General features: G+C 45.4%; 2 protein-coding genes across 3 annotated transcripts in view; one reads left to right on the top strand and one right to left on the bottom strand.

The window, feature by feature from the left end:
• ZNF2 (zinc finger protein 2) overlaps nt 1-2,797 on the bottom strand; it is a 35,438-nt gene extending 32,641 nt beyond the window's left edge. Inside the window, exon 1 of the mRNA XM_081264261.1 lies at nt 2,576-2,797. Within this exon, the coding sequence (XP_081120387.1) occupies nt 2,576-2,587 (12 nt within the window). The 5' untranslated portion in view covers nt 2,588-2,797. The remainder of the gene's footprint in view (nt 1-2,575) is intronic.
• Nucleotides 2,595-23,416, top strand: MRPS5 (mitochondrial ribosomal protein S5). 2 transcript variants are annotated; one of them, XM_081264256.1, is made up of 12 exons: nt 2,595-2,798; nt 6,517-6,597; nt 10,658-10,795; nt 11,404-11,529; nt 13,567-13,800; nt 15,379-15,413; nt 17,170-17,260; nt 19,518-19,564; nt 19,811-19,868; nt 20,147-20,209; nt 21,874-22,010; nt 23,015-23,416. In XM_081264256.1, exons 1-12 carry the CDS (start codon nt 2,741-2,743, stop codon nt 23,237-23,239), a joined length of 1,293 nt encoding a protein of 430 aa, XP_081120382.1. In that variant the 5' UTR covers nt 2,595-2,740; the 3' UTR covers nt 23,240-23,416. The 2 variants fall into 2 exon arrangements, with proteins under 2 accessions (XP_081120382.1, XP_081120383.1); XM_081264257.1 differs by lacking the exons at nt 17,170-17,260; nt 19,518-19,564.
• The last annotated feature ends 537 nt before the right edge of the window (nt 23,417-23,953 follow it).

The following is a 23,953-nucleotide window of genomic DNA, read 5'->3' as shown; positions in this document are numbered from 1 at the left end:
AATTGTCCTGCCTCAGCCTCCCAAGCCACTGGGATAACAGGCATGTGTCACGGCACCCAGCTGGCAGTTTCTTTAAAAACAGAGCATATACTGACCATACATCTAGGAATCTTAGAACTTGGCATATTCCAGAGAAATGAAATCTTATGACCATGCAGAAATAGGTATGGGGTTGGTATACACTTCAGAGAATTGAAAGCAGGGACTCAAAGACATGCTCATACACCCATGTTCATGGCAGCATTATTCACAATAGACAAAAGGTGGAAATAACCCAATTGTCCCTTGACAAGTGACTATATAAACACCACAGGGATGGAATTATATATATGCAACAGCTGTATACATGACATATATATGGAGTTATATGTGTGTGCACATGCATGTGCATGCAAATGTTATTGATCTCTAAAGGACGATTCTGCCAAATGCTACTAAAGTGAAATCAACCAGAAAAAGGAGAAATACTGTGTGACTCTACTTGTATGAGGTACTCAGAGTAGGCATACTTCTTGAGACATAAAGGGGAAAGGTAGGGCTGAGAGACAGGAAGGGGGAGTTAGCATTTGGTAAGTACAGTTTCAGTTTTTCAAAATGTAAAGAATTTTTCCCCCAGTGCTAGGGATTGAATCCAGGGTGATCTACCACTGAGCTGTATCACTAGCTCTTTTTATTGTTTTTATTTCAAGATGGGGTCTCACTAAGTTGCTAAGGCTGGCCTTGAATTTGTGATGCTCCTGCCTTAGCTTCCTAAGCAGCTGGGATTACAGGTGTGCGCCACCACACCCAGCACAGATGAAATGAATACTATGAACAGAAGGTGATTATGATAGCACAACAATATGAATTTATTTAATGCCACTGTTCTGCACACTTAAAATGGTTAAGATGGTAAAGTTTACATGTATTTGCTACAATCTTTAAAGTTTAAATGTCTAAAATATGTACATGAGTGTTTATGATAGCTTTGGTTGGAATAGCCCCAAACTGGGAACAAGCCAAATATGCTAGAAAGGGCAAATGGTTAAACAAATGGCAGTAATAATAAGTACTTAGTAATAAAAGTGAGAAACTATAAAACAACTTGAATAGACATCAACAGTCTAAAAGCCAACTCAAAACATCACACACTATGTGACTCCATTTATTTATTTTATTTTTTATTTTTGTATTTGTTTCAGTTTAATCTTTAATGAAATACATATTTTATTTCAATTTTTTCTCTCTACATTTGAATGGTATCTATAAATAAATTTTATTCATCTTATGTCAACACATGAATTTCTTCTTTTGTGAGTAGGATGGTAATAACTAAATGTTCTCAAGTTTACAAAATTATAGATATGAAGAATAGATTGGTGGTTGCCATCTTCCAGATGGTGGGAGGGTGGATGAGTGTCTCTACAGGTGAAAGGAGGGATATTTGTGGAGACAGAAGTTTTGTACATTGATTGTGGTGGTGGTTACATAAGTCTACTTATGCTACAATTGCATAGAACTCCACACACACACTTTCACAGATGAGTCCATGCAAAACTGATTAATCTGAACAAACTCAGTGGGTTACATCAATGCCAACTTCCTGGTTTTCACATTATAGTTCTGTAAAATATTACCATTTCAGGAAACTGGGTGAATGGTGCATGGGTATCTTTTTGTACTAATTTTGCAACTTCCTGTGAATGTATAATTATTTCAAATGTATAATTATTTAGGTAAAAACAACATGCCAACCAAAATAAAAAACAAACTTGCTACTGACCTTACAGCATTTGAAGGCTTGACCACAACACAGACCAGAAAGTTGCCACCGATCTGACCTGGGCTGTCCATACTGAACTGGCTTTTGTCTCACTTAGCCACAAAGGTCAGCAGTGCACAACAACTGTGTCACTTTTTTTTTTTTTAATATTTATTTTTTAGTTGTAGTTGGGCACAATACCTTTGTTTTATTTATTCATTTTTATGTGGTGCTGAAGATCGAACCCAGGGCCTTGCATGTGCTCTACCGCTGAGCCACAACCCCAACCCAACTATGTCAGTCTCGGTAGGCTCTGCCACGATTTTTACTTTTCTGTATATCTGAACATTCTAACCCTGATCCGATCGGTCGTTAAAGACTATCTGAGCAGGAGTCTGTACAACACATTCCTGCCGTCCTTTGTGGCAGGTTTGTGCATCATTTGTGCAAGAACAGACTGCATAAAGCGGAGCCTGAGATGAACGGAAAAACCACGGGATATGCGCGTGTGACGACCACACGTTGGAATCAGAATAAATGCAGAAATGCCTGTGAAACTCGAGCAAAGTGCTTCATCTCCAAAACTCCAGGGCTTTCCTGGAGCGGGTTTCAATTTCTCCACACTTCCTCTGTCTTATCCACCCTGTGGATCCTCCCTACACTTAGCGTGTCCCGGCCGTGGGTACCTTGGAGAGTTCGCTGGGCCAGCCCGACCTCCCCGGCCCTCACCAGCCACCTCCAACCCGCCGACCCGCGCCCCGGGCTGGCCCCGCCCCAGGGCCCTAGCGCGAGGACCCCGCGGAGCTGTCCGCGGCTACGCCTGACCCAACCTACCGTGTGGCCCATCCGGATAATCCTTCCAACCCGATATGGGCTACGGCGTGGTCCTCGGGTCTCGCACCTCCAGCCGAGGGCTGGGGCCCGCCGTTTGACGAGGAGCCTCGCGGCAGGCGAAGGACCGGCTGCCCCGGAGGGAGGAGGCGCGGCTCGCGCTTCAGCATGGCGGCGGCGGTGCGCGCTGCGGGCCGCCTGCCTGCGCTGTGCGGTGTGTCGACGGGTGAGCGCGGGGAGGGGGCGCGGGAGCCGGGGGTCGCCAGGGCCTGCGGGAGTCCGGGCGGAGGGAAGTGAGCAGCCTCCCGCGGCTCTCCCATCCAGCCCGGGACCGCTGGGTGACCTTGCGCGCGTTCCTTGCCTCTCTGGGCGTCGGGGCGCTTGGCTGTAAAATGACCGTGAAGCGTACTCGGTTCTTCACGGTTCGTTTCGGTGAAGAGGAGGGAACTGGCGAGCCTTGCTTTCCCGGCGGGCAGGCGCGACCCCCGGTGTCACATGGTGATGCCCACCGGGTTCGAGGCTGAGAGGCGCCCGCGGGGCTCTGAAGGTGATGGTGGTTCTCCAGGGTGCAGTCGGAGAGCACTGGCCTCCGTCAGCTTAATTCCAGCTGGCGAGTGGCCTCAGTGCAGAGACGGAAGACTCGGACGTCAGCCCGCAGTGTCGCCTTTCCTGTCCCCCCGGGCCCTGGTGGGTTGTGTGCACCCTAGGAAAGCGCCCTGCTGCTGTGTTGCGTAAGGTTGGCTCCAGGGCCGCTGCGTGGCCGCCACCTGCCTTCTCTGCCCTATTTTGTTGTTAAGTCCACAGTTCAGCATTTCTAATTCTGGAACTCAAAGCCCCCTAAAACCCTCAAAGTTCATTTTTTTTTTTTGGTAACTCATTTTGCAGCAAAAAATTTCACCAGCAATCTTGGCAGAAAATCTGACCTTAATATTCTTTTCTTTTGTCTTTATGATTGTCTCTTCCCTTTTATTTTTCTTCCCCCATCTCCTACTATTTCAAGGCTGTCTTCCTTCATGAGTCTAAACTGTGTGCCAGCCACTGTCTTCTTCTGTTCATGCGTTTTCCCTCACTGTCTTCCCAATCCCTTTATGGAGTAGATTCTGTTATTACACTCTTTATACAGGTGGTGGAGGGAGCCACACAGATTGAGCAAGGGACATAGGTTTTTGCACCCAAAATTCCTGACACCAAAGTGTGTTTTTTTCCTCCCCTTTTTTTGTCTTCTTGTGTATAACTATTTTTTTTTGTTTTTTTTCAGCTTTATTGAACTATAATTCACATACCATACAGTTCATCTATTTGAAGTGCACAATATTTGCACAAACCTGTGCATTTATCATTATAATCTAATTAGAACATTTTTATCACTCCAAGAAGGAAGCTTTTTAGCTGTAGCCACCACTGATCTATTTTCCACTCTTCTTAGCTCTCCTGTTCTAGACATTTCATATAAGTAGAACCACATACATGGCTGGCTTATTTAGTGCAAGGTCATCAAGATTCATCCACATTGTAACATGTATCATCCTGAGTTTCTTAGGGCTGAATTGTAATGTATCCATCACTACACTTTATCTGCTCATCAGTTGAGGGACACTTGGGTTGTTTTCCATCTTTTGGCTATAATGCCTAATGTTGCTGTAAACATTAGCATGCCATGTTTTTACATGTGTGTCTATTTTCTTTTCTCTTGAGTATGTGCCTGGGAATGGAGTTGCTGGATAAAATGGTAATTCCACACTTGAGGGACGGCCAGAATGTTTTCGAAGTACCTGAGGGTACAGTGAGGGTTTTGATTTTTCTTTAGCAACATTTCTTATTATCTGTTCTTTTGATTATAGCCATCCTAGTGAGTATGAAATGGTATTAATTTGAAATTTTGATTTGCATTTCCCTGATGGATAATGAATGTATTTTCATGTGCTTATTAGCTATTTTTACATGTTTTTTTGAGAAATGGGTTTTCATTTTATTATTGAATTGTAAGGAGTCTATAGGTGTCTAATCAGATGTATGATTTGCAGAATTTTATTCCATATGTTGTTTTTTAACTTTCTTGATAGTTTGTGGGTTTTTTTTTTTTTTTTTTTTTTTTTTTGTACTGGGGATTGAACCCAGGGGTGCTTAATCACTGAGACACATCCCCAACCCTTTTTTTTTATATATATTTTTAGAGACAGGGTCTCACTGAGTTGCTTAGGGCTTTGCTAAGGCTGGCTTTGAACTCAACAATCCTCCTGCCTCAGCCCCTAGAGCTGCTGGGAATATAGGCGTGCACCACTAAGCCTGGCTTGATAGTGTTTTTTTGAGGCATACAAGGTTTTTGTTTATTTGTTTTTGTAGTGCTAGAGACTGAACCCAGGCATGCTGGTTCTTCTACCGCTGATCTGAGCTTTATCCCCATCCCCAAAACACAGGTTTTAAATTTTGGTGAAGTCTGGTTTATGGGTTTTTTCTTTTTTTTCTTTTTATCACTTGAACTTTTGGAGTTATGTTTAAGAAACATTGCTAGACCCGAGGTCATGATAATTTACCTCTGTTTTTCTTCTAGGAGTTTTATAGTTTTAGCTCTTACCTTCAGGTCTTTAGTCCATTTTGAATTAAGTTGTACATAAGGTGTGAGGTAGGGCTCCAACTTCATTCTTCTATGGGTCGACACCCTGTTATTCCAACACCATTTATTGAACACATTCCTTTTTCCCTATTGAATGGTCATGGTCCCTCTGCCAAAAACCAGTTGCCCATAAATGCTGTCTAAGTCTGTTCTGGAGAACCACACTGTATGAAGGGTTGCACAGGGAGGTACAGTCAGCCTGGTGCTGTGGGGGCTCCAGAGAGTGGAGGTTTCACAAGAGCTGCTGAGCCTCCAGGATCTGGTGGATCCAGGATCTCATATACAAAAGTGTTTGAGAGCGAATTCAAGACTAACTGTGTGTTTGCAGGGCTGTGGGGAGGGTGGGGCAGGGGCAGCAGGAGGCTGGTGTGGAAGCCTGGGGCCATGTGGCAGTCCTGCAGGCTGTGCCCAGAATTTGTAACTTGGCAGCAGGAAGCCAGGGAAGGACATGTCAGGGCTGTTAATTGATGAAGCCTCTTACTGTAGAAAGGTGGTAAATACAAGGGGAGAGGTGGGAGACCCATTAAGAAACCTTTAACCTGTGTCTGAGTGATGCTAAGGCCTGAACAAAGAAGTGGCAGCAGGACCACAGCAGAGGTGTGGCCCACGGCAGAGGGATTTTTAAGGTGACTGCCAAGCATGATGCCTGGTTGATGGGAGGGTGAAGAGAAGGTGCAGCATGATGGCAGCTACTTGGCCAGTGGTCACTAAGCCTGGAAATCACTCGCCCACTTCTCTTAGTTCTTTAATTCTGTGGATGGTATTATTCTGTGAATGTTACTGTTTTATTTATTTTTGGGGTACTGGGCATTGCACCCTATTGTGCTTTACAGAGCCACATCCTCAGCCCTTTATATCTCGAGACCTGAATTTGCACTTCCCCTGCCTTAGCCTCCTTGGTATCTGGGGTTGCGGGTTTGTGCCACAGTAGCTGGCTCACCTTATTATTTTAAATGTCCCTCTTCATGTAGGAATGTATCTTTAAAATTTATTTATTTATTTATTCTTGTTGGAGGCCTGTGGACATAGCTCAGTGGTAAAGCACTTGCCCAGCATATGTGAGGCTCTGGGTTCTATTGCCCACACCACAAAACAACTCCACTTTTTGCTGAGTGCAGAGGCCTTCATCTGTAATCCCAGCAACTTGGGAGCCTGAGACAGGAGAATTGCAAGTTGGAAACCAGTCTGGGCAACTTAGAGAGACCCTGTCTCAAAAAACGAAGAGGGGATGTGGCTCAGTGGTGAAGTACGTGCCTGCAGGCTCCAGGCCCTGGGTTCAACCCCAGCACTGGAACCAAAAAATATTTATTTACTTATTTTTAATTGACAGGTCATTTCTGGTGCAGGCAGCTTTCCCTGAACACCTTTCCAACAGCTTCTGTTTTGGCGCTGAAGACCACTCTCAGCAATGGTGAGATTCATTTGGGAAGTATCTGTTCTCATAAGATTTAAGAAGAGTTTCTGTAGATTTTAAAATGTGAATGGACAAGGCATGTCCTTGATGATGGTGTTGTACAGTCTTGAGTATTTTTCAAATTTTTTATGACTGCAGTTGTTGTAGTTCAAGGCTTTAAAAAATAATGGTTGCCATTTTTGAGTAGGTATTGTGCACTAGGCTTGAAACATGTCACCTTGTTCAGCCCTTACACTGGCTTTCATGAGCTTATTCGCATTTTAGAGATGATAAGGTGAATCTCTGAGAAGCCGAGTGACTTGTTCAAGATCATACAGCCAGGCCAGGCACAGTAGTGCACACCTGTAATCCCAGTGACTTCGGAGGCTGAGGCAGGAGGTTGCAAGTTCAAGGCCAGCTCTGTCTTAAAATAAAAATAAAAAGGACTAGGGATGGGGCTCAGTGGTTAAATACCCCTGAATTCAATCCCCAGTACCTTCCCCCAAAAAAGAATGAAAGAAATCACACAGCCAGTGAAGCAGGGCTGGTCCCAGAGCTTTCTGGATGCTGTGATGCCCCCTCCTGTGGACACAGACTTCCTTGACATAGTGCAGGGCCTCTCTTCAGCTGCCTTCTGGGAAGTCCAGGCCACCCTTGCTGTGCAAGGAAGCCTGGCCCTTTCACCTTGAGCTTCTGGGACTCCTGAGTGCTGGGCTTCCCTGTGGGTCTCCTGCCTTTTCCTCTTGGAAACCCGCCTGTGAGATGCCTTGGAGATCCTGGGAGAAGTCCAGCTGACAGGGCTTTCTCCCTAGTGGCAGATTTCCTACGACCTGTCACACCCACTGTGAATCAACCAGTTTGATTTGTTGCTTGGTTGATTCACTCACTGATTTATAAACAGTTTATTTACCCCTTAACATGTGCCAGGCACTGCCCTGACCTGAGCTGGTATAGGGCCTGATAGGGAGAGCTGTCCTCACTGCAGGTTGCTGTGCTATTCCTTAAAATATTAACTTCCAGGCTGGGGGTGCGGCTCAGAGGTTGAGCCTTGCCTAGGGTGCCCAAGGCCCGCAATTGAATCCCCAGCACCACACCGGAAGTAAAACAAAAAAAAAATTGAGTTTCCAAAAGGTCGTAAAAGGCTCAGAGCTTTCACTCCTAGTCCTTTTCTGCTCCTTCCCATCATCTAGGGACACTTTTAATTCTTTCACCTTCCTCTGGTTATATTTCTAAATGCGTTGTGTCTGCCGTTCTTTAAACAACATTGTTATGCTAATTGGAGATGTAACAGTCTATCCTTACCCTTACTTTCTTCCAGTATAGGTAGAAGCACAGTTTGGACTGAATCTCTGGGCATTGTTTTTGTTATTAAATTATGTTCACATTCAGAGCTGAGCTAGGTAGTATTCTACTGTTACAATTTTTCCTGAAATTAATAATTGCCTGACTTTTAAGAAGTTGATTGCTTTCCTTATCACTATATTTTTCTAAATGCTGCAACAAATCAGTCAGAAACATAGTAATAAATTTTCTAAAATCTCTCACCAACCAGTTTTCATAGAAGAGACCCAAGTGAGAAGGAAGGAGTTCTTGGTGTGGAAAGTGATGTGTGCTGAGGTAGAACCCTGGAGGCCTCTCCATCCCCACCTGAAGGGTTCTGGCCTATCCCACTTTAGGCTGCAGAGTTGTTGCTTCCTGAGTCTGGGGTCTCATGACCTAAACTTAATAAGAACTCAAAGGATCAGAACAGAGTTGATAAGTGAGGTGGATTGTGATCTGTAACTGAGCGTCAGAACATGACTCAGCCTGAACTACTGAACTTTCTTCTTTAAAAAATCATAACACGGGGCTGGGGATGTGGCTCAAGCAGTAGTGCACTCCCCTGGCATGGGTGTGGCCCGGGTTCAATCCTCAGCACCACATACAAACAAAGATGTTGTGTCTGCCGAAAACTAAAATGTAAATAAAATATTAAAAAAAATCGTAACACAATGTAAGCAAAACCATTTATACAAGTGTGCATGAAAATTGACTGTTGTTTTGGTGGTACTGAGGATTGAACTGAGGGGCACCCTATCACTAAGCCACATCACCAGCCCTTTTTATATATTTTTTCTTTGTTTATTTGTTTTTGTGGTGCTGGGGATTGAATCCAGGGCCTTGTGCATGCAAGGCAAGCACTCTACCAACTGAGCTATATCCCCAGACCTATGTTTTTTTTTGAAACAGGTTCTTGCTAAGTTGCTAAGGCTGGCTTCGAACTTGCAATCCTTTGCCTCAGTCTCCTAAGTCACTGGGATTACAGCCCTGTGCCATGCACCCAGAAAAAGTGACTATTTCTAATGTATACAAAGCCCTGGGTTCAATCCCCAGTTCTTCCCTGCCTCCCATTAAAACAAACAAACAAAAAACAAGTGGCTATTTCTAAATTCTAAAGTTGATTTCTTTTTATTTTTGACATTTGGTTTCTTTTAGGCTGGGTACATTATTAGCTATGAGTGATATTTCAGTCTTTCAAAAAAAATCTGTTAATAATTTTCACACTTCTTGAACTACATCAAAGATTATAATGCTGAACAGAGCAAGATGAAATTTTTTAATATTAGATATGTGTTGAAGATGAAGGTGTTTACAAGAAAGGCTGTGTATAGCAGAATGAGATTTGGAATGATAAAGTTCTGGTTTGTTAAACAGTGAAGACCCAGGGCTGGGGTTGTAGCTCAGTAGCAGAGTGCTTGCCTAGCATGTGAGGCACTAGGTTTGATCCTCAGCACCACATGTAAATAAAGATCCATCAACAACTTAAAAAAAAAATGAAGACCCAGTGTTTTCTAGCTACATTTTATTTGGTAGTTCATCAGGTGGGTTACAGGTCTAGAGGACATCTGTGTGCTAGGTGCGATCTCCCTCCCCACATGTGAGCAAATCATCTGGAATTGAAATTAGTGTTGAAATCTCATCCAGTCATCCAGTACCTTGTGACATTGGCAAATCTATCTCATAGGCCTACATTTGAAACAAAATGGTCGTATTAAATGCTGTCCAGTAATCAAAGATTATCCCTTTGTGTTTGGGTCTCTGTATTCAGTGGAACTATTTCGATGGCTTCCTACCACCCTTAGATGTCACTCTCCCTGTCCTTACCTGCTTTCTTTCTCTGGCCCTGTGAGCCATGGTTGGTGCTGTTGATGAAGCCGCAGTTACTGTCCTCTGCATGGCTTCACTCAGACTTGAAAACAGCTGTTGTCAGGTTTTTGTTTTCTGTTTATCAAGCCAATACCCTAAAGTCCACTTTCCCTCCAGGGCTGTTTTAACCCTGTCACTTCTCTAGTGAAGCACAGAGCTCAAGAATCTCTGCATGCACTGATCTTGCCAGCACTGTACCTGTTCCTGTCACCTCTGCCTTCTTCCTCACCTGACACTGCCATCCCTGGGACTGGTCAGATGGCTTCCTCTCGGACATGGCTGTTCTAAAACCTTTTCTCAAGTAATAGATGCATGTGGTTAAAAAAAAAAATTTCCCCCAAAATACAAAAATGGGGTTCTTTCACATCCAGCCCTAAATGCCCCTGTTTTCTTCCACAGAGGCAGCCGCTCTTCAGTTTCTTGCGTGATCTCCTGGAGTTGTCTACAACATGCCTTCCCTGCCTCCCTGTGTTTTGAACATAAAGGACAGGGCACCCTCTACACATTGAGTCTTGTTTTTCTGAACATTTCACTTGAAGGTCTTTCCTCATCTGTCCACTGCCCAGCTGCATACAGCAGAGGGCGCCATTTGCCCAGAGCAGCCCAGGAGCTTAGGTTGGGTAATGCAGGGCAGAAACCCTGGCTGTACAGAGCTTTCTTGAGACTGGGACATCCACTGTGCAAATGAACCATGACCTCTCTAGGATGGGCATTTAGGTGGCTTTCATTCCTAAAAGTTTGGTTTTATTTTTTAAATAATAATTGTCCTCAAAATATGATTCTTAAAAGATTAGAATTTTTAGTGACTTATTTTTATCAAGTCACAGTTATTTGGTGCTGGCAGCTCCACAGCCAGGGATGTCTAACTTGGTTTTGTTTCATCTCTCTGTAGGCCCTTTGTCACTGCGGGGAGCCAGAGACAGCCGACACTTCACCAGCTTGAGCCATGCGCTACAGACACAGTGCTATATCTCTCCTCCCACCAGCCGGTCAGGCCAGCAGTACAGACCCTACAGCTTCTTCACTAAATGTAGGTAGACTGGCACACACTTCCACCTCCTGCAACAGGAAAGTAGGGGTGCTTTCCTATCTTAATTTTTCTTCTGTCATAAACGAATTAACATTTTAGTGATTATTAAACTAAAAATGCAACTAGAATTATCTCATGTGCCACAGCTGTATTTGGAGAGCGCTAGTTTATCTGAGCCCCTCATTTGGGGCACCCAAGGCCTAAAAGTATTGAATTGTGCCCCAGATACCCTCCTGATTTAGAGTCACACCAAGAAGGCCCTTACTGTTTTTAGCTGGGCCTTTGCTAGGACATATCATTTGGAGAAGTTCAAGAGACGTCACTACTGAGACCTGAGTTGTGATTGGCAGACATCAGGGAAGCAAGTCTACTGGTCAGGGACTTACTGGGATTTAATGTTAGCCATCTTTTGTGGAAAAAAAGTAGAATTGTCTCCTCTTGTGTTTTCCAAATGTAATCATGTTTTATGTTCACTGTATGATTTTATTTTATTTTCATTACCTCAGTGACATGGGTGAAGCTGGGCTTTCTGGCCTTTCTTATTCTTAGGAGAGTGTAGATCTTTGCTTTACAACTACAGAGTTTTTAAAAACCCCGTTTCCTTACAGTGACAGCAGATGAGCTCTGGAAAGGTGCTTTAGCAGAGACTGGTGCTGGGGCAAGAAAAGGAAGAGGCAAAAGAAGCAAAAAAAAGAGAAGGAAGGATCTGAACAGGGGTCAGGTCATTGGTGAAGGTAAATGTGTTTGGTTATTTTGACAGTTTTCAGATTTGGTCCTGAACTTGGGGTGGGAAACTGATGATCTTGGGAAGGGGAGAAATAGGAAGCAAGCTGGGTCTGAGGGAGGCCTGGGGGGGCCCAACAGCAAACTTCAAAGAGTCTATGTGCTTTTAAAGTGTTTTCCCCAGATTTTATGGATATTTGGCAAACTGGAAACATTCTCATTAAGTGCATAAGAATCCATGGTTTAGAGTCCAACCAGGGGGCTTACCAGCTGCCCCAGAGTGTCACGTACTCTGTGGGGCACAGCTGTAATAGGTCCTGTGCTGCACACAGCCCAGTGCAGGCAGGTGGAGCTCGCAGAGAGCTGGCAGGCTTCCCCTGCCCAGAGAAGACAGTGACCAAGAGCAGATCTGTAGTCACAGGGCCTGTTGCAGCTACTCAACTGGGCTGCTGTCACACAGAAACTGCCCTGGACAGCGCATGGTTGGACAGGCCCAGCTGTGTTCCAGTAAAACTTTATTTACAAATCAGCTGGTGGGCCGCACTTGGCCTTGGTCCTTCACGTGCTCATGTGATTGTTTATACTTGTGCTTTTGAAAGCAAAAATAGGATGGGTGAACTTGAACTGGCTTATTTTTACTGTTGTGCAGACTCATCGCTTTTGATACTAACAACCTTTCAGAAATAAAGGAAGCACCTTGTGCTGCACTTCTAAGATTGCACATCTGCTTGGGTGCTTTTACTACTTGTATCTTGTTTTAGTTTTTAAGCATTTGTTATTTATTTTTAATAATGTTAATAATAATAATAATAATAATAATAATAATTATTATTATTATTTTTGAGACAGGTCTTGCCATCTGGTCTTGCCAGGCTGGTCTTGAACTTGCAGGTTAAAACCTCCCTCCTGTCTCAGCCTCCCACCTAGCTGGGACTGCTGACATGCACCACTGTGTCTGGCTATAATTTATTTTTTCAAATTATAAAAATCATATGCATACCTTCTCAGTAAAAATGCAGATTGTAGAGAAAACTAAAAGCCCCTGATGTCCTTCCTGCCGTCCACCTTCCCATTGTCTCCCCTGAGGGGCCACTGGTCTCATATTGGTATTTCCTTCATTTGTTTTTGTGTGTGCGCGTGCGCGCTGTTGTATAAATTCCCTAAAAGAAATAGATATTGTCTTTAAAAAGAAAAGAAAAGAAAAGAAAAAGATAATTATACTATATGGTACATGCAATTGTATAATCTGCTTTTTTTTTTTTAACCCAATAAGAGGTCTCAGGGCTGGACATGGTGGCAAACCCCTTAACCGCAGCGACTGGGGAAGCTGAGGCAGGAGGATGACAAGTTCAAGGCCCGCCTCAAGAATTTAGTGAGAACCTGTCTCAAAATAAATAAAAAGGGTTGGGGATGTGGCTCAGTGGTAGAACGCCACTGGGTTCAATTTCCAGAACCAAAAGTAATAATAATAACATGTCTTAGAAATCATTCCACATCAGAACCTGGAGAGCAACGTTTTTTTTTTTTTTTTTTTTTAAGAGAGAGAGAGAGAGAGAGAGAGAGAGAATTTAATATTTTATTTTTTAGTTTTCGGTGGACACAACATCTTTATTTGTATGTGGTGCTGAGGATTAAACCCCGTGCCGCGTGCATGCCAGGCAAGCGCACTACTGCTTGAGAGCCACATCCCCAGCCCGAGAGCAACGGCTTTTGATTTTGTGCAGGATATGGCACCTGCTGGCTGTGCGTTCAGCTGTTCCTCTGTTGCCGACTCGGCTTACGTGCATTACAGGTCGTGTTTCAGCAGACATCTTAGCGCTCACAGGCCTCATGGGTGTTTCTCTTGGTAAAAGTGAAAATGCGGTCACATGCCTGTAGGGTAGATGTGCATAAAACTGTGACAGTGCAAGGTCACCTGCCAAGTGATCGCATCAGCTCCAACTCCACAATTCTGTGCTGGTGTCTGTACACACGTTCCCTGACATTAGCAACATGAAGAGTGAGCACCTTTTAGAAGTTGTCACTTACCTATAATTTTAACCCTTCAGGGCGCTACGGCTTCTTGTGGCCGGGTCTGAATGCCCCTCTCATGAGAAATGGAGCCGTGCAGACCATTGCCCAGAGGAGCAAGGAGGAGCAGGAGCAGGTGGCGGCTGACATGCTCCAGCAGAGGGAAGAGTGGGACCGGAAGCGGAGGATGAAAGTGAAGCGGGAGCGAGGCTGGAGCGGGAACACGTGGGGTGGCCTCAGTCTCGGTCCCCCGGACCCTGGTCCCAATGGAGGTAGTGGAGGCCTGGTTTGCTTGCCTTTGGGTAGAGGACGTGTCGTCCTACAGTGTTTCTGAAAATAATTTTATTGTTTACTTGTCTGTTTAGATTATCCTTTTTGAAAAAAGAATTTGACCTCTTTGACTAACTTTCCACATTGTTATCCCAGTTGCATTTGTGGGACACTAGAGGCCTGTAACCAGGAAGTGTTCCTCCAACAGGATGGAAAGCCCTGGGTCCCAGTGCCTTGCAGGTGCCTTAGACATGGTGGTGTGCATTGTAGATCTGTAGGGCACAGTGTTTCCCAAACACGTGGCCTCAGGCTTGGAGTGCTGTTTAACAGCAGAGTTGAGAGACCCCAGAGAGCTGTCACTAAGCCTTCGTAAAAGCAAACATGAAACAAAAACTGACGACACTTAGGCTGAATTATAAAACAAAGCCTCCCCTTCCCCAAAAAGGCAAATTCACCTGAAAATCTTGCTCTTGCCAGTGAGTGGGAGAGGAGGAAGCAAACAGGAGTTTGGCTCAAAGTAGAGGAATGGTTGGGCTGGAGAGGATGGGGCGAGCGTGCAGGAGGGTGGAGGTCTGGGAGGGAGAGGACCTGCCCACGAGCCAAGTCCCCAGTAACCAGATCCAGAGTTTAGACAGACAGGCTGCTGTTAGCCAGCAGGGGCAGGGTGCGGGTTTGGGTGAGCCTGTGCAATGGGGGTGGAAATGCGGGGAGGTCACCTGGTATCTGGTAGCTTTGGTCAGGAGTCATCAAGCCAGATAGTGGCATTGGTGAACATGGCCACCAGAATATTTCTTGATGAGAAGGTGGCACTTGGCACTGGCTTCACTATCACCCAGTGGGTGGGACCCGGGCAGTGTCCAGGAAAGAAGATTGACTCTTGAGCTGACCGCTTTCAAAGCCGACTGCTGGGTACAGAAGCTTTTATTCTGTTCTCCTATTTTATTATGTAATTGAGATTTTCTGTAATAAGTAAAAGCAAGAGAATTGGGGAGTGTTTGAAACAGCTGTGGTGGTGAGCAGAGGCTGAATTAAGAGAACTGAAAGCTGAGGAGCCGGGAGTTCCCGAGCGGGTCAGACCCGCAGTTGAGAGTGGTGAGCGTAGGCCAGGCTCTGATCTCTCCCGGCAGCACCAGCAGGCCACACCAGACAGCTGCCTGGGTTCTGGCCTGGAGAGGGCGGTAGAGACAAAAGTGTAGGGATTGAGGACGTTGGCGAGATCTATGAGGAGTGAGGGACTTAGGTGTCTTTGAGGGACTTTGGTGAGAGAGGCTGTGAAGACCCCAGGAGACCAGATGGGAAAGCAGTGATGAAGGCTCTGGAGGTGTCGGCGCTCCAGGAACCTGTGCCTCAGGAGCCGGCGGCAGGGAGCTGGAGAGGGAGGCTGTAGTCAGAGAACCATGAAGCTCATGAAGTCAGGCCAGGCAGTCCCCGTGGATGATGGGCACTGGGGCGCAGCCTGGAGAGCGGCACCAGAGAGCTCAGGTTCTTCCCATTAGAAGTCTGATGGCACCTGGGAAAGGCTGTCACACGTGAGCAGCTTGGATGCTCTTATCTGTGTGCTTTTTCTTCTCTCCTTGTAGAGACCTATGAGGACTTTGATACCAGGATACTCGAGGTAGGCCTGCCAAGCTCAACTCCCAGGGTCCTCTGGAGAGGTTGCCGGGGTGGGGTGGGGTGGGCAGGAGGAGCTGAGCAAAGCTGTGGTCACAGTGATCTCTCGGACACAGACTCAAGTTCAGGGAGGAATTAACACAAGTTGAAGTTCAGTTCCTTCATGTTGGTGGTCCCCACTGCTGCCTTGGCTTTTAGGGGACTATGAAATTGAGGTTTGTGAGGGGCAAATTCAGGAGCAGAATTTGGAGATTATGTTAAGTTCCTTCTTCCTGGAGCTAGAGTGTGCTATCTGGTGGCCTCTTGTGGAGCTGTACACCAGTTGTATCTAGGACACAATCAGAGAACAGGTTGGGATGAGCAGGGGCAGGGGCAGAAAGCCTCAGGTTATGGCCAGTGTCCAGTTTGACTAGGGCAGTGGTCTCTGGGCTGCTCACAGATCCTGTATCAGGTGTACTTGAACCACCCTTCCAGGGTGGTTCTCTAATGGCCAGTGTTCCTTTGAGCTGGCACTGTGCATTTAATCAGTGTTTAATAATGTGGAATAGAGCCGGGCGCGGTGGTGCACAGCTGTAATCCCAGTGGTTTGGGAGGCTAAGGCGGGAGGATTGTGAGTTCAACAGCCTCAGCAAAAGCAAGGCCCTAAGCAACTCAGTGACACCCTGTCTCTAAATAAAATACAAAAAAGGGATGGGGATGTGGCTCAGTGGTCAAGTGCCCCTGAGTTCAATTCCCGGTACCTCCCCAAATTGTGGAATAATTTATGTATCAAATTTGTGACAAAGCCTCTCTGAATATATTATTTCTTCAATATCAGCTATATTATGGAATTTTAAAAATATGTTTACAAGTATTTTATGTTGGTATCCCGTTGTGTGTTATTCCCCCCACCCCAATTCTAGAGATTGAACCCAGGGCTTTGTGCATGCTAGGCAAGCACTCTGCCACCAAACCACATCCCCAGCCCTTTTTACTTTTTATTTTGAGAAGGGTCTCGCTAAGTTGCCCAGGCTGGCCTTGACCCTGCCTTCTTCCTGCTTCAGTCTTCTGAGTCACATGGATTATAGGTGTGTGCCCCTACACACACCCCAGTTCATAGCTTTTGAAAGTTAATCCCACTGAAAGAGTCTTTCATATGTAGGTTGTTTCCTATAAGATCATTCAAAAGTGTGGACTTAGCCTCCCTTTTCCTTAAACTTCTTCCTAGGAAGGAAAGGGGACAACTGTCATTTAAGCAGTTTAGTTAATAGTTTCATAATTCCTGGCCTTTAAAATAGGCTGAAAAAATGGGAGATTTTCCTGAAGTTTATAATAAATAGGTGTTTCCAAATTCTGTATTCTTGTTTAAGCCTGATCCTTAACATAGCAATCCAGTCCTGGAAATTTTTTCTTTACGTTGCATTTCATCATTTCTAAGATATTTTAGTACCTTTGATACTGGAATTTGTCTTATAATCAGTGTTAAACTATTTCAAAGTTTAATCCACAGTGTTTTCTTTCCTGTGTACATTTATTAAGATGGGGTATATTGAGTTGTGTAGTTGTAAATTCCTTTAAAGATTATCTTAGTTAACTCTCCTAATAACCCAATGAAATAGGAAGAGAAAGTCTTATTTCCATTCTGTTCCCGAAATGCTCCAGAGGGAGGGTTTGTTTGGGAAGTTTGCTTCTCAGCCTTGTGTGGCTGAGCCAGCAGGTCCTCGTCCTCTACCTCAGAGTTTTCTTCAGCTGTCCTATTGATGAACCATTTTGTCTTTTAGGTAAGAAATGTTTTCAATATGACAGCCAAAGAGGGAAGGAAGAGATCAGTCCGTGTCCTGGTGGCTGTGGGGAATGGGCAGGGAGCTGCAGGTGAGTGGGGTGACGCTGGACACAAAGAGGCCTGGCTGCCCGGCTGGAAGCCAGGGCCCTGCTGCCAGTCTCACTTTTTCTACTAATAGAGCCGTCTAGAGGTCTGGGCTCACAAACCTGGTGGTAAACCACGAAGCTTCTCAGAGAAAGAAAGTTCTTAAGGCCTACATCTGAGGACTGGGTATTTTAAAGGGCTTAAGACACCATTGTATTGTGCATAATAGTGAAAAATTAGAACAAGTTCAATCGGGCCTAGTTACAGGATAGCTGTCCAATGTAATATTCTTTTTTTTAATATTTATTTTTAGTTATAGGTGGACCCAATATCTTTATTTTTTATGTGGTGCTAAGGATCGAACCCAGTGCCTCACGCATGCCAGGCGAGTGCTCTCCCTCTGAGCCACAACCACAGGCCTCCAAAGTAATATTCTATAGCCATTAAAGAGTTGTGAAAAATTACTTACACAATAAGTAATTTTTGTTAAAAATTTGTCATGTAATCATGATTTTTTAAAAAGTCATTTATATGCAAGGAAAAAAACTAGAAGACTATACACTGATAAGTGTTCACTTGGGTTAGCAGGTTTGTCAATCATTTAAATTTTCTTCTTTAGACTTTTAAAGTTTCCCTACTGAACATCTTTTTTTTGAAATGTGTTCACATAGAACTGAAAAACTGTTAGTTGCTTCCTTTTGAAAATTTCAAAGCAAAAGCAAAATACATGATAGTGCGTTGCTGTAAGAGACCATGGTTAGCAGTTACTGTTGTCTCTTTTCAAAAATATCTTTTCTGAAATTTTGTGTCCATGTTACCTCCCTTTACCTTTTTATAAAAAGCTTAGCAGAGATCTTATTATAGCCATGAATTTGCACCTTGCTCTTCTTGCTTGGTTTTGCCCTCAGAGGTCTTCTGTTAGCATAAGCAGATTTCTGGTATTGATTTCATAGTGTTCCAGTGTGTGCATAGACATGATTTTTGACCCAATCCCTATTGTTTCCAAATTTGTATCATTTATTAAAAACAGCAACAATAACATTGACCTTTTTGTACATGGAGTTTGTTGAACTTTTGGAAATATAGAAATAGGAGAAATGTCTTGAAATTGCTGCCGCACTAGGTGTAAATGTCAAGTATTGCCAGATCTCCTCCTCAAAGGTTGCATCAGTTTATGTCCCTCTGTACCACCCATCCTTGCCCTGAGTAGTATCAGACTTTACTGATTGTCAGTATGATCCCTGAAACGTCTCTCCTAGTTTACACCTGTACTTTCTAAGTTAGGAGAGTGCCGACGCCATTTTGCATGTTCATTGGCCGTTGCGCTTTCACTTTGGACATCTGTCAGTTCAGGTGCTTTGCCTGTTTTTTTAATTGGGTGGTTTTCTTGTCTTTATTGGGATTAGCTTCTTGTAAGTTAAGGACATGAGCCCTTTTTGTCTATCAGATATTTTGACTTAGTTTTGAATTTTTTTCCACATCGAAGCTTTAAAATCCACAGAAGTTTTAAACCTTAACATAGCAAATTTATCAGTCCTAGATCACTTCTGGTTTGTGTTTTGCTTAGAAAGCCTCTTTTTGAAGATTATAAGTAAGTCCACTCATATTTCCCTCTAGGACTTCCATGGTTTACTTTGTTCTGTTTAAACTAGGAACTGGAATTCAAGCCCCTTTCATCCCAGGCCTCAGATGTCTTGCCTATTTTACTTTCCTGTGTATAATTTTAAAACAAAGTACTTTTTTCAAATTAAATAATAAATGGTGGCAGCAAATAATGGAAGCATTTCTGCAACTTGTGATAAACCTCATTTCTTAGGGTAAAGCATTTACAAATTGGAAACTATTAGGTTTATTTTTCTGGTTAATTAAAATTGAAATTCTACTGAAATCATAGTTTTACTCTATAACAATGTATTTTTTCCTATCCCTTCTGGTCATTTTAATCTCTTTGCACAAGTGCCCCAAAACATTTGCCTTTTATAAATATAGAGCATACTTAATTTTAAAAATTGAGTATATTTCATTTTATTAGAGATTTATAAAAGGTAATGTTATGTATCTAAATGTAAAGTCTGTAGAATGCCTCAGAACAGATGAGCACATCTCTGGCTTTCTTCATGGCTGGTTGTGCATAGCAGGTGTTCTGTGGGCAGTTGAAAGAAGGGTGTGAAATGCTGTAGAGCCCAAACTGGGAGCTGGGGAGAGGCACAGGCTGGGTCAGAGTAGCTTTCCTTTTCATAAGTTTTGCTTTTTCTTTTGAAGGTTTTGCCATTGGGAAGGCCACTGAGCGGGTGGATGCTTTCAGGAAAGTACGTGCATGTTTTTCTTTGTTAACATTTAGTAGAAGATGAAAAGCTCTGTGTTCACATGGGGGCACTGCAGGCACACAGTCACGTATCAGGAAGGAATTGTCAGTGTATGTGTGATAATGATATTGTGGCTAAGTCCTTATCTTTTAAGGTGCATAGGTGGAATTTTTTATAATAAAATACTTTATAAAATAGTTTTGAAACCCAGCGAGAGATTTAGGAGAATTTGTTTCTTCTTTTCTTCAGGCAAAGAACAAAGCCATCCACTATTTGCATTACATAGAGCGGTATGAGGACCATACAAGTGAGTGTGGGTCTTTTCTTGTAAGATTTGCAGAATGCCACTGTGTCATGGTGTGTCTGTGACATGCCCAGTGGGTGTCTTTGTGTTGCTCTGACTGCATTCTTACAAATGTGCAAAATGAGGAAACAGCCTGGCCTGGGGGGGTGGCAGGAGAATGAGTGGGGTCAGCGTCTGTGTGTCCTGTGGGCTGGCTGCTTAGGGCAGCACCCAGTGCTCTGTGGCTTTTGCATACATTAAAGCCACATGCCTGACCCTCCTGTGTCTGCTTTACCCCCCAGTATTCCATGACATCTCGTTGAGATATAAGAGGACGCACATCAAGATGAAGAAACAGCCCAGAGGTAACTGGAAAGCTCTGACTCTCTGTTGAACATAAAGCAGAGAACCCACCACAGTCCCACCCTCCCCCCTGGGGTTGTTCGCCTCTCCTTGAACTCATCCTGAGAGTGACAGATGGGAAGGCCTGAATTAGGCTGAGGAAGGCGAGGCTCCTGGGGAAGAAGCCAAGGTTCCTGGAGTGGCTGAGGCGGGCGGAGCAGGTGGTGGTGGTCGGGTTGGATGAGTGGGCACGTGGTTCCTCCTGGAGCCTTCACCCAGTTGGACGGTGTTCCTTCCTGCCAGTCACGTGCTGTTCCTCTACAAGTGTCCTGGTGTTAGGCTTGTTATTTGGTGCTGGGGATTAAACCAGAGCCCCACACCTGTGAAGCACGCGCTGTCACGGAGCTCCCCCCAGCCCCTCACCATTGAGTACTGTTGAACTTCTATGATCTCTATTCATTGAGGCACTGGGTGAGCAGAAATGGCCTTTCCTGTCTTGTGGACAGGCCACAGGCAGTGTTGGTTATGGGGATAGTCACACCCAGTGCACTCTTGGTGCAGAATTCTTAAACATTTGGATTTGCATTTTGCTTGCAGTTCTGTAGTAAGAACCTGTTTCATTTGACTGTAGTTTTTTAAATCTCAGGAGTTCAGGTCAGGAGCTGGGCGCAGTGGTGCACACCTGTAATCCCAGTGACACTCAGAATGTTGAGACAGGAGGATTGCAAGTTCCAGGCCAGCCTCAGCAACTTAGTGAGGCCCTAAGCAACTGAGCTACTGCCTTGTGCCTTCCTCAATGCTGTCAAGAGGAGGAGGAGGGCCACCTTCATCAGGGTGGCCAGAGGTGGCCTCTGAGCAGGAGCAGTGTGAGTGAGATCCTGAAGGAAGAGGAGCAGAGGGGGCAGGCCTGGGAGAACGTTCCAGGCTGGGCCATGCTCCAGGTGCAGTGTGCCCTCGTGCACAGGCCATGTGAGGACAGTGCAGTAGGCGGGGTCAGGCACAGTGTGTTTGTGTGTGATAATGATATTGTGGGGGAAGATCCTGCAGATGTCTTTGTTTAATTCAGAGAGCAGTGGCAAGTGAGAGGTTGTGCCCGGGAGCCTTGTGTTGCTGAGGATCAAACCCAGTGCCTCACACATGCCGGGCATGCGCTCTGCTCTATAGCCCCAGCCCTGGCTTGTGTTTTTGAAGCTCTTCTGGAGGACGGATTGCCGGTGGCCAAGAGCAGGGCACATGGCTAGAGGGGAGGAGACCACCCCAGCACTGAAGGCCATCAGGGAGGTGAGAAAGCACTCCAGGAGCCACCAATTCAGGAGACGCTGCCACTTAGGCCAGAAGGTGTTCCCAGGAGAGGGAAGTGGTGTCGCTGCCAGGGCAGCTGAGTGCTCTAGGAGGGTGTGGACAGGCGTCTCCCTTGATGGTAACCAGGCATGGACACGGGAGCTGGCCTGGGCAGAGGGCCAAGAGTTTTCAGGCACTTAAGTCTTAATCTAAGTAATATCCTGGTTTCCCCCCCACTACGTTTAAGGTAGATGTTCTGTTTAATTTTTGTACATACCATTGAATAAATGTCGTCCTAGAAGTCACACCAGCTGGGGGTGGTGAAGCCAAAATGTCATTCCCTAAACCCAGAGCCACACGAAAGACAGCATGCTGGCAGGTGCTCAGTCCATTTCCTGTCTCCTAGGATACGGCCTTCGCTGCCACAGGGCCATCATTACCATCTGCCGGCTCATTGGCATCAAGGACATGTATGCCAAGGTCTCTGGGTCCGTCAACATGCTCAACCTCACCCGGGGCCTCTTCCATGGGCTCTCCCGCCAGGTAACCTTCCCTGGGGTTTGAGCAGGTCTGGCTGTGCTGCAGACCAAGGTGCTGAGGGTCTCCTAGGGGCTCCCATGGCCACCTGCTGCAGTGACCCCAGGGCTCTGCTGCCCAACCAGAGCTAATCTTGTTTCTCAACATCACCTCACCAAGTTGTTTTGAACCAAATCTCAGGTCCCATTTTATTTCATTCGTAAATATTTCAGTGTATCTCTAAATGATCAGAATCAGAAACCACTTCTCAGGTTTCTGATTCTGATCCTTTAGAGGATCTAAAGGATCCATTTACTTCTATGGTAGAGCGCTTGCTAGGAACACTTAAGGCCCAGGTTTGATCCCCAGCACTGGGAAAAAAAAAATGTCATGGTACCCTTACCATTCCTAAATATCATGACTCAGTATTATCAAGTATCGAATCTGTTCATTCAAATCTATCCATTCGTCCGATTTAAAAACATTTTTTTACACAGCTTGATTCAATCCCGTTGATTTGATTCAATCCAGTTGAGAAGATGTCAGCACTTCTAAAGTTTCTCCTGTGTCTTTTAAGTCTCTCTTGGTCTGTCCCTCTCTCTTCCACACTTGCTGCTGTCGTGTTGAAGAAGTCAGGTGTTTTGTCCCATAGTGTTTCCAGGGTTGAGCACCCGTGGGGTCCTTGATGTCCTTTCCCCCCCTGGACCTCCTGTGAGTTGGTTGTTAGATCTCAGGGCTCCACCAGGTTCAGACATGGTGCTTGGCCCAGCAGGCACGTGCTTAGGGAGTTTGGAAGGCGAGGCCTGGCGTACCCAGTTTGGGGTGGGAAGGTGGGCTGAGGCATCCCCCTGTGACAGCCACTGTGGTTTAAACACCCAGAATCAGCTGGCACTGCTCTTTCCCCCAAGCTCTCTGGTGGGTACCGCACCCCCACCCCCACCCCACCCCACCCCTGTGGTGGCGCCTCTCGCTCCTGTAGCCACAGGGACCCTTGGAGACCTAACTGCTGTTCTCACTTTGGTCTTGCCCAGGAAACCCACCAACAGCTGGCCGACAAGAAGGGTCTCCATGTGGTAGAATTCCGGGAGGAATGTGGCCCCCTGCCCATTGTGGTCGCCTCCCCCCGGGGGGCCTTGAGGAAGGATCCTGAGCCAGAAGAGGAGGTTCCCGACATCAGGCTGGACTGGGAAGAGGTGAAGGCTGCACAGGGAATGAAGCGCTCTATTTGGTCAGGTCTCAAGAGGGCCGCCACCTGACCTTCCTGCCACCGATCTTCCTGCCACCTGGCTCCCCCACTGCAACACCGTGCCTGCTGCCCTAGGCGCCTGGGGACTCCCCCCTCACATCTTGCCATGTCACCTCTTTTTTTTTTTTTTTTTTTTTTGAGGAAATTTCAACCTTCTTTATTTACAAATAAATAATTCTAGTTTTGATTTATTGATCACATGATCTGTGCCAGGCAGTGTGTTAGGGACGTTACACACAGACCTTGTTCAAGACTACTTTAAATACTCGCTGAAACCACCAAAAGTAAATAGAGCAGGGAGACAGGAAAAGACCCACCCAGGGGTAATGTGCACAGGGACGTGAAGGGCTGTGGTGGCTGTGCCCGACGCCCACTCGGGCTGACCCATCCCTGGGAGGTAACCTCCCGCCCTGTCCCTCACAGCTGCACCCACCTCCAGCAGGGCCCAGGCTGCCCTGGTGGCAGGAAGTGCCTTGTTGTTCCGACTTGTACATCAAGTGCCAGCAGCGGGAACCTCTTGTCACATGCTTGACACCACTTGTGTGGTATCTGGAGAAATGTCTCTTCACCTCTTTTTGCCTGTTTGAAAAATTGGGTTATTTGTGTTTTTATCATTGAGTTGTAATGACGCTTTAGTATTGTGGACACAGGCCCCGGTAAGGTGTGTGACCCACCATGTTCCTCCTCTGATCCACTGCTGACCCAGGTAGGCCCTTGTTACAGT

Source organism: Spermophilus citellus, assembly GCF_964194105.1.
Source record: "Spermophilus citellus genome assembly, chromosome: 13".
Lineage (NCBI taxonomy): Eukaryota > Metazoa > Chordata > Mammalia > Rodentia > Sciuridae > Spermophilus > Spermophilus citellus.
Note: the sequence above shows the minus strand (reverse complement) of the source record. Positions and strands in the feature narration are given on the sequence as shown.

Coding starts and splice junctions, on each gene's coding strand:
- MRPS5 (XM_081264256.1), top strand. CDS start 2,741: ATGGCGGCGGCGGTGCGCGCTGCGGGCCGCCTGCCTGCGCTGTGCGGT. Junction 10,796..11,403: donor CTACAGCTTCTTCACTAAAT/GTAGGTAGACTG, acceptor GTTTCCTTACAG/TGACAGCAGATGAGCTCTGG. Junction 19,565..19,810: donor GGGTGGATGCTTTCAGGAAA/GTACGTGCATGT, acceptor TCTTTTCTTCAG/GCAAAGAACAAAGCCATCCA.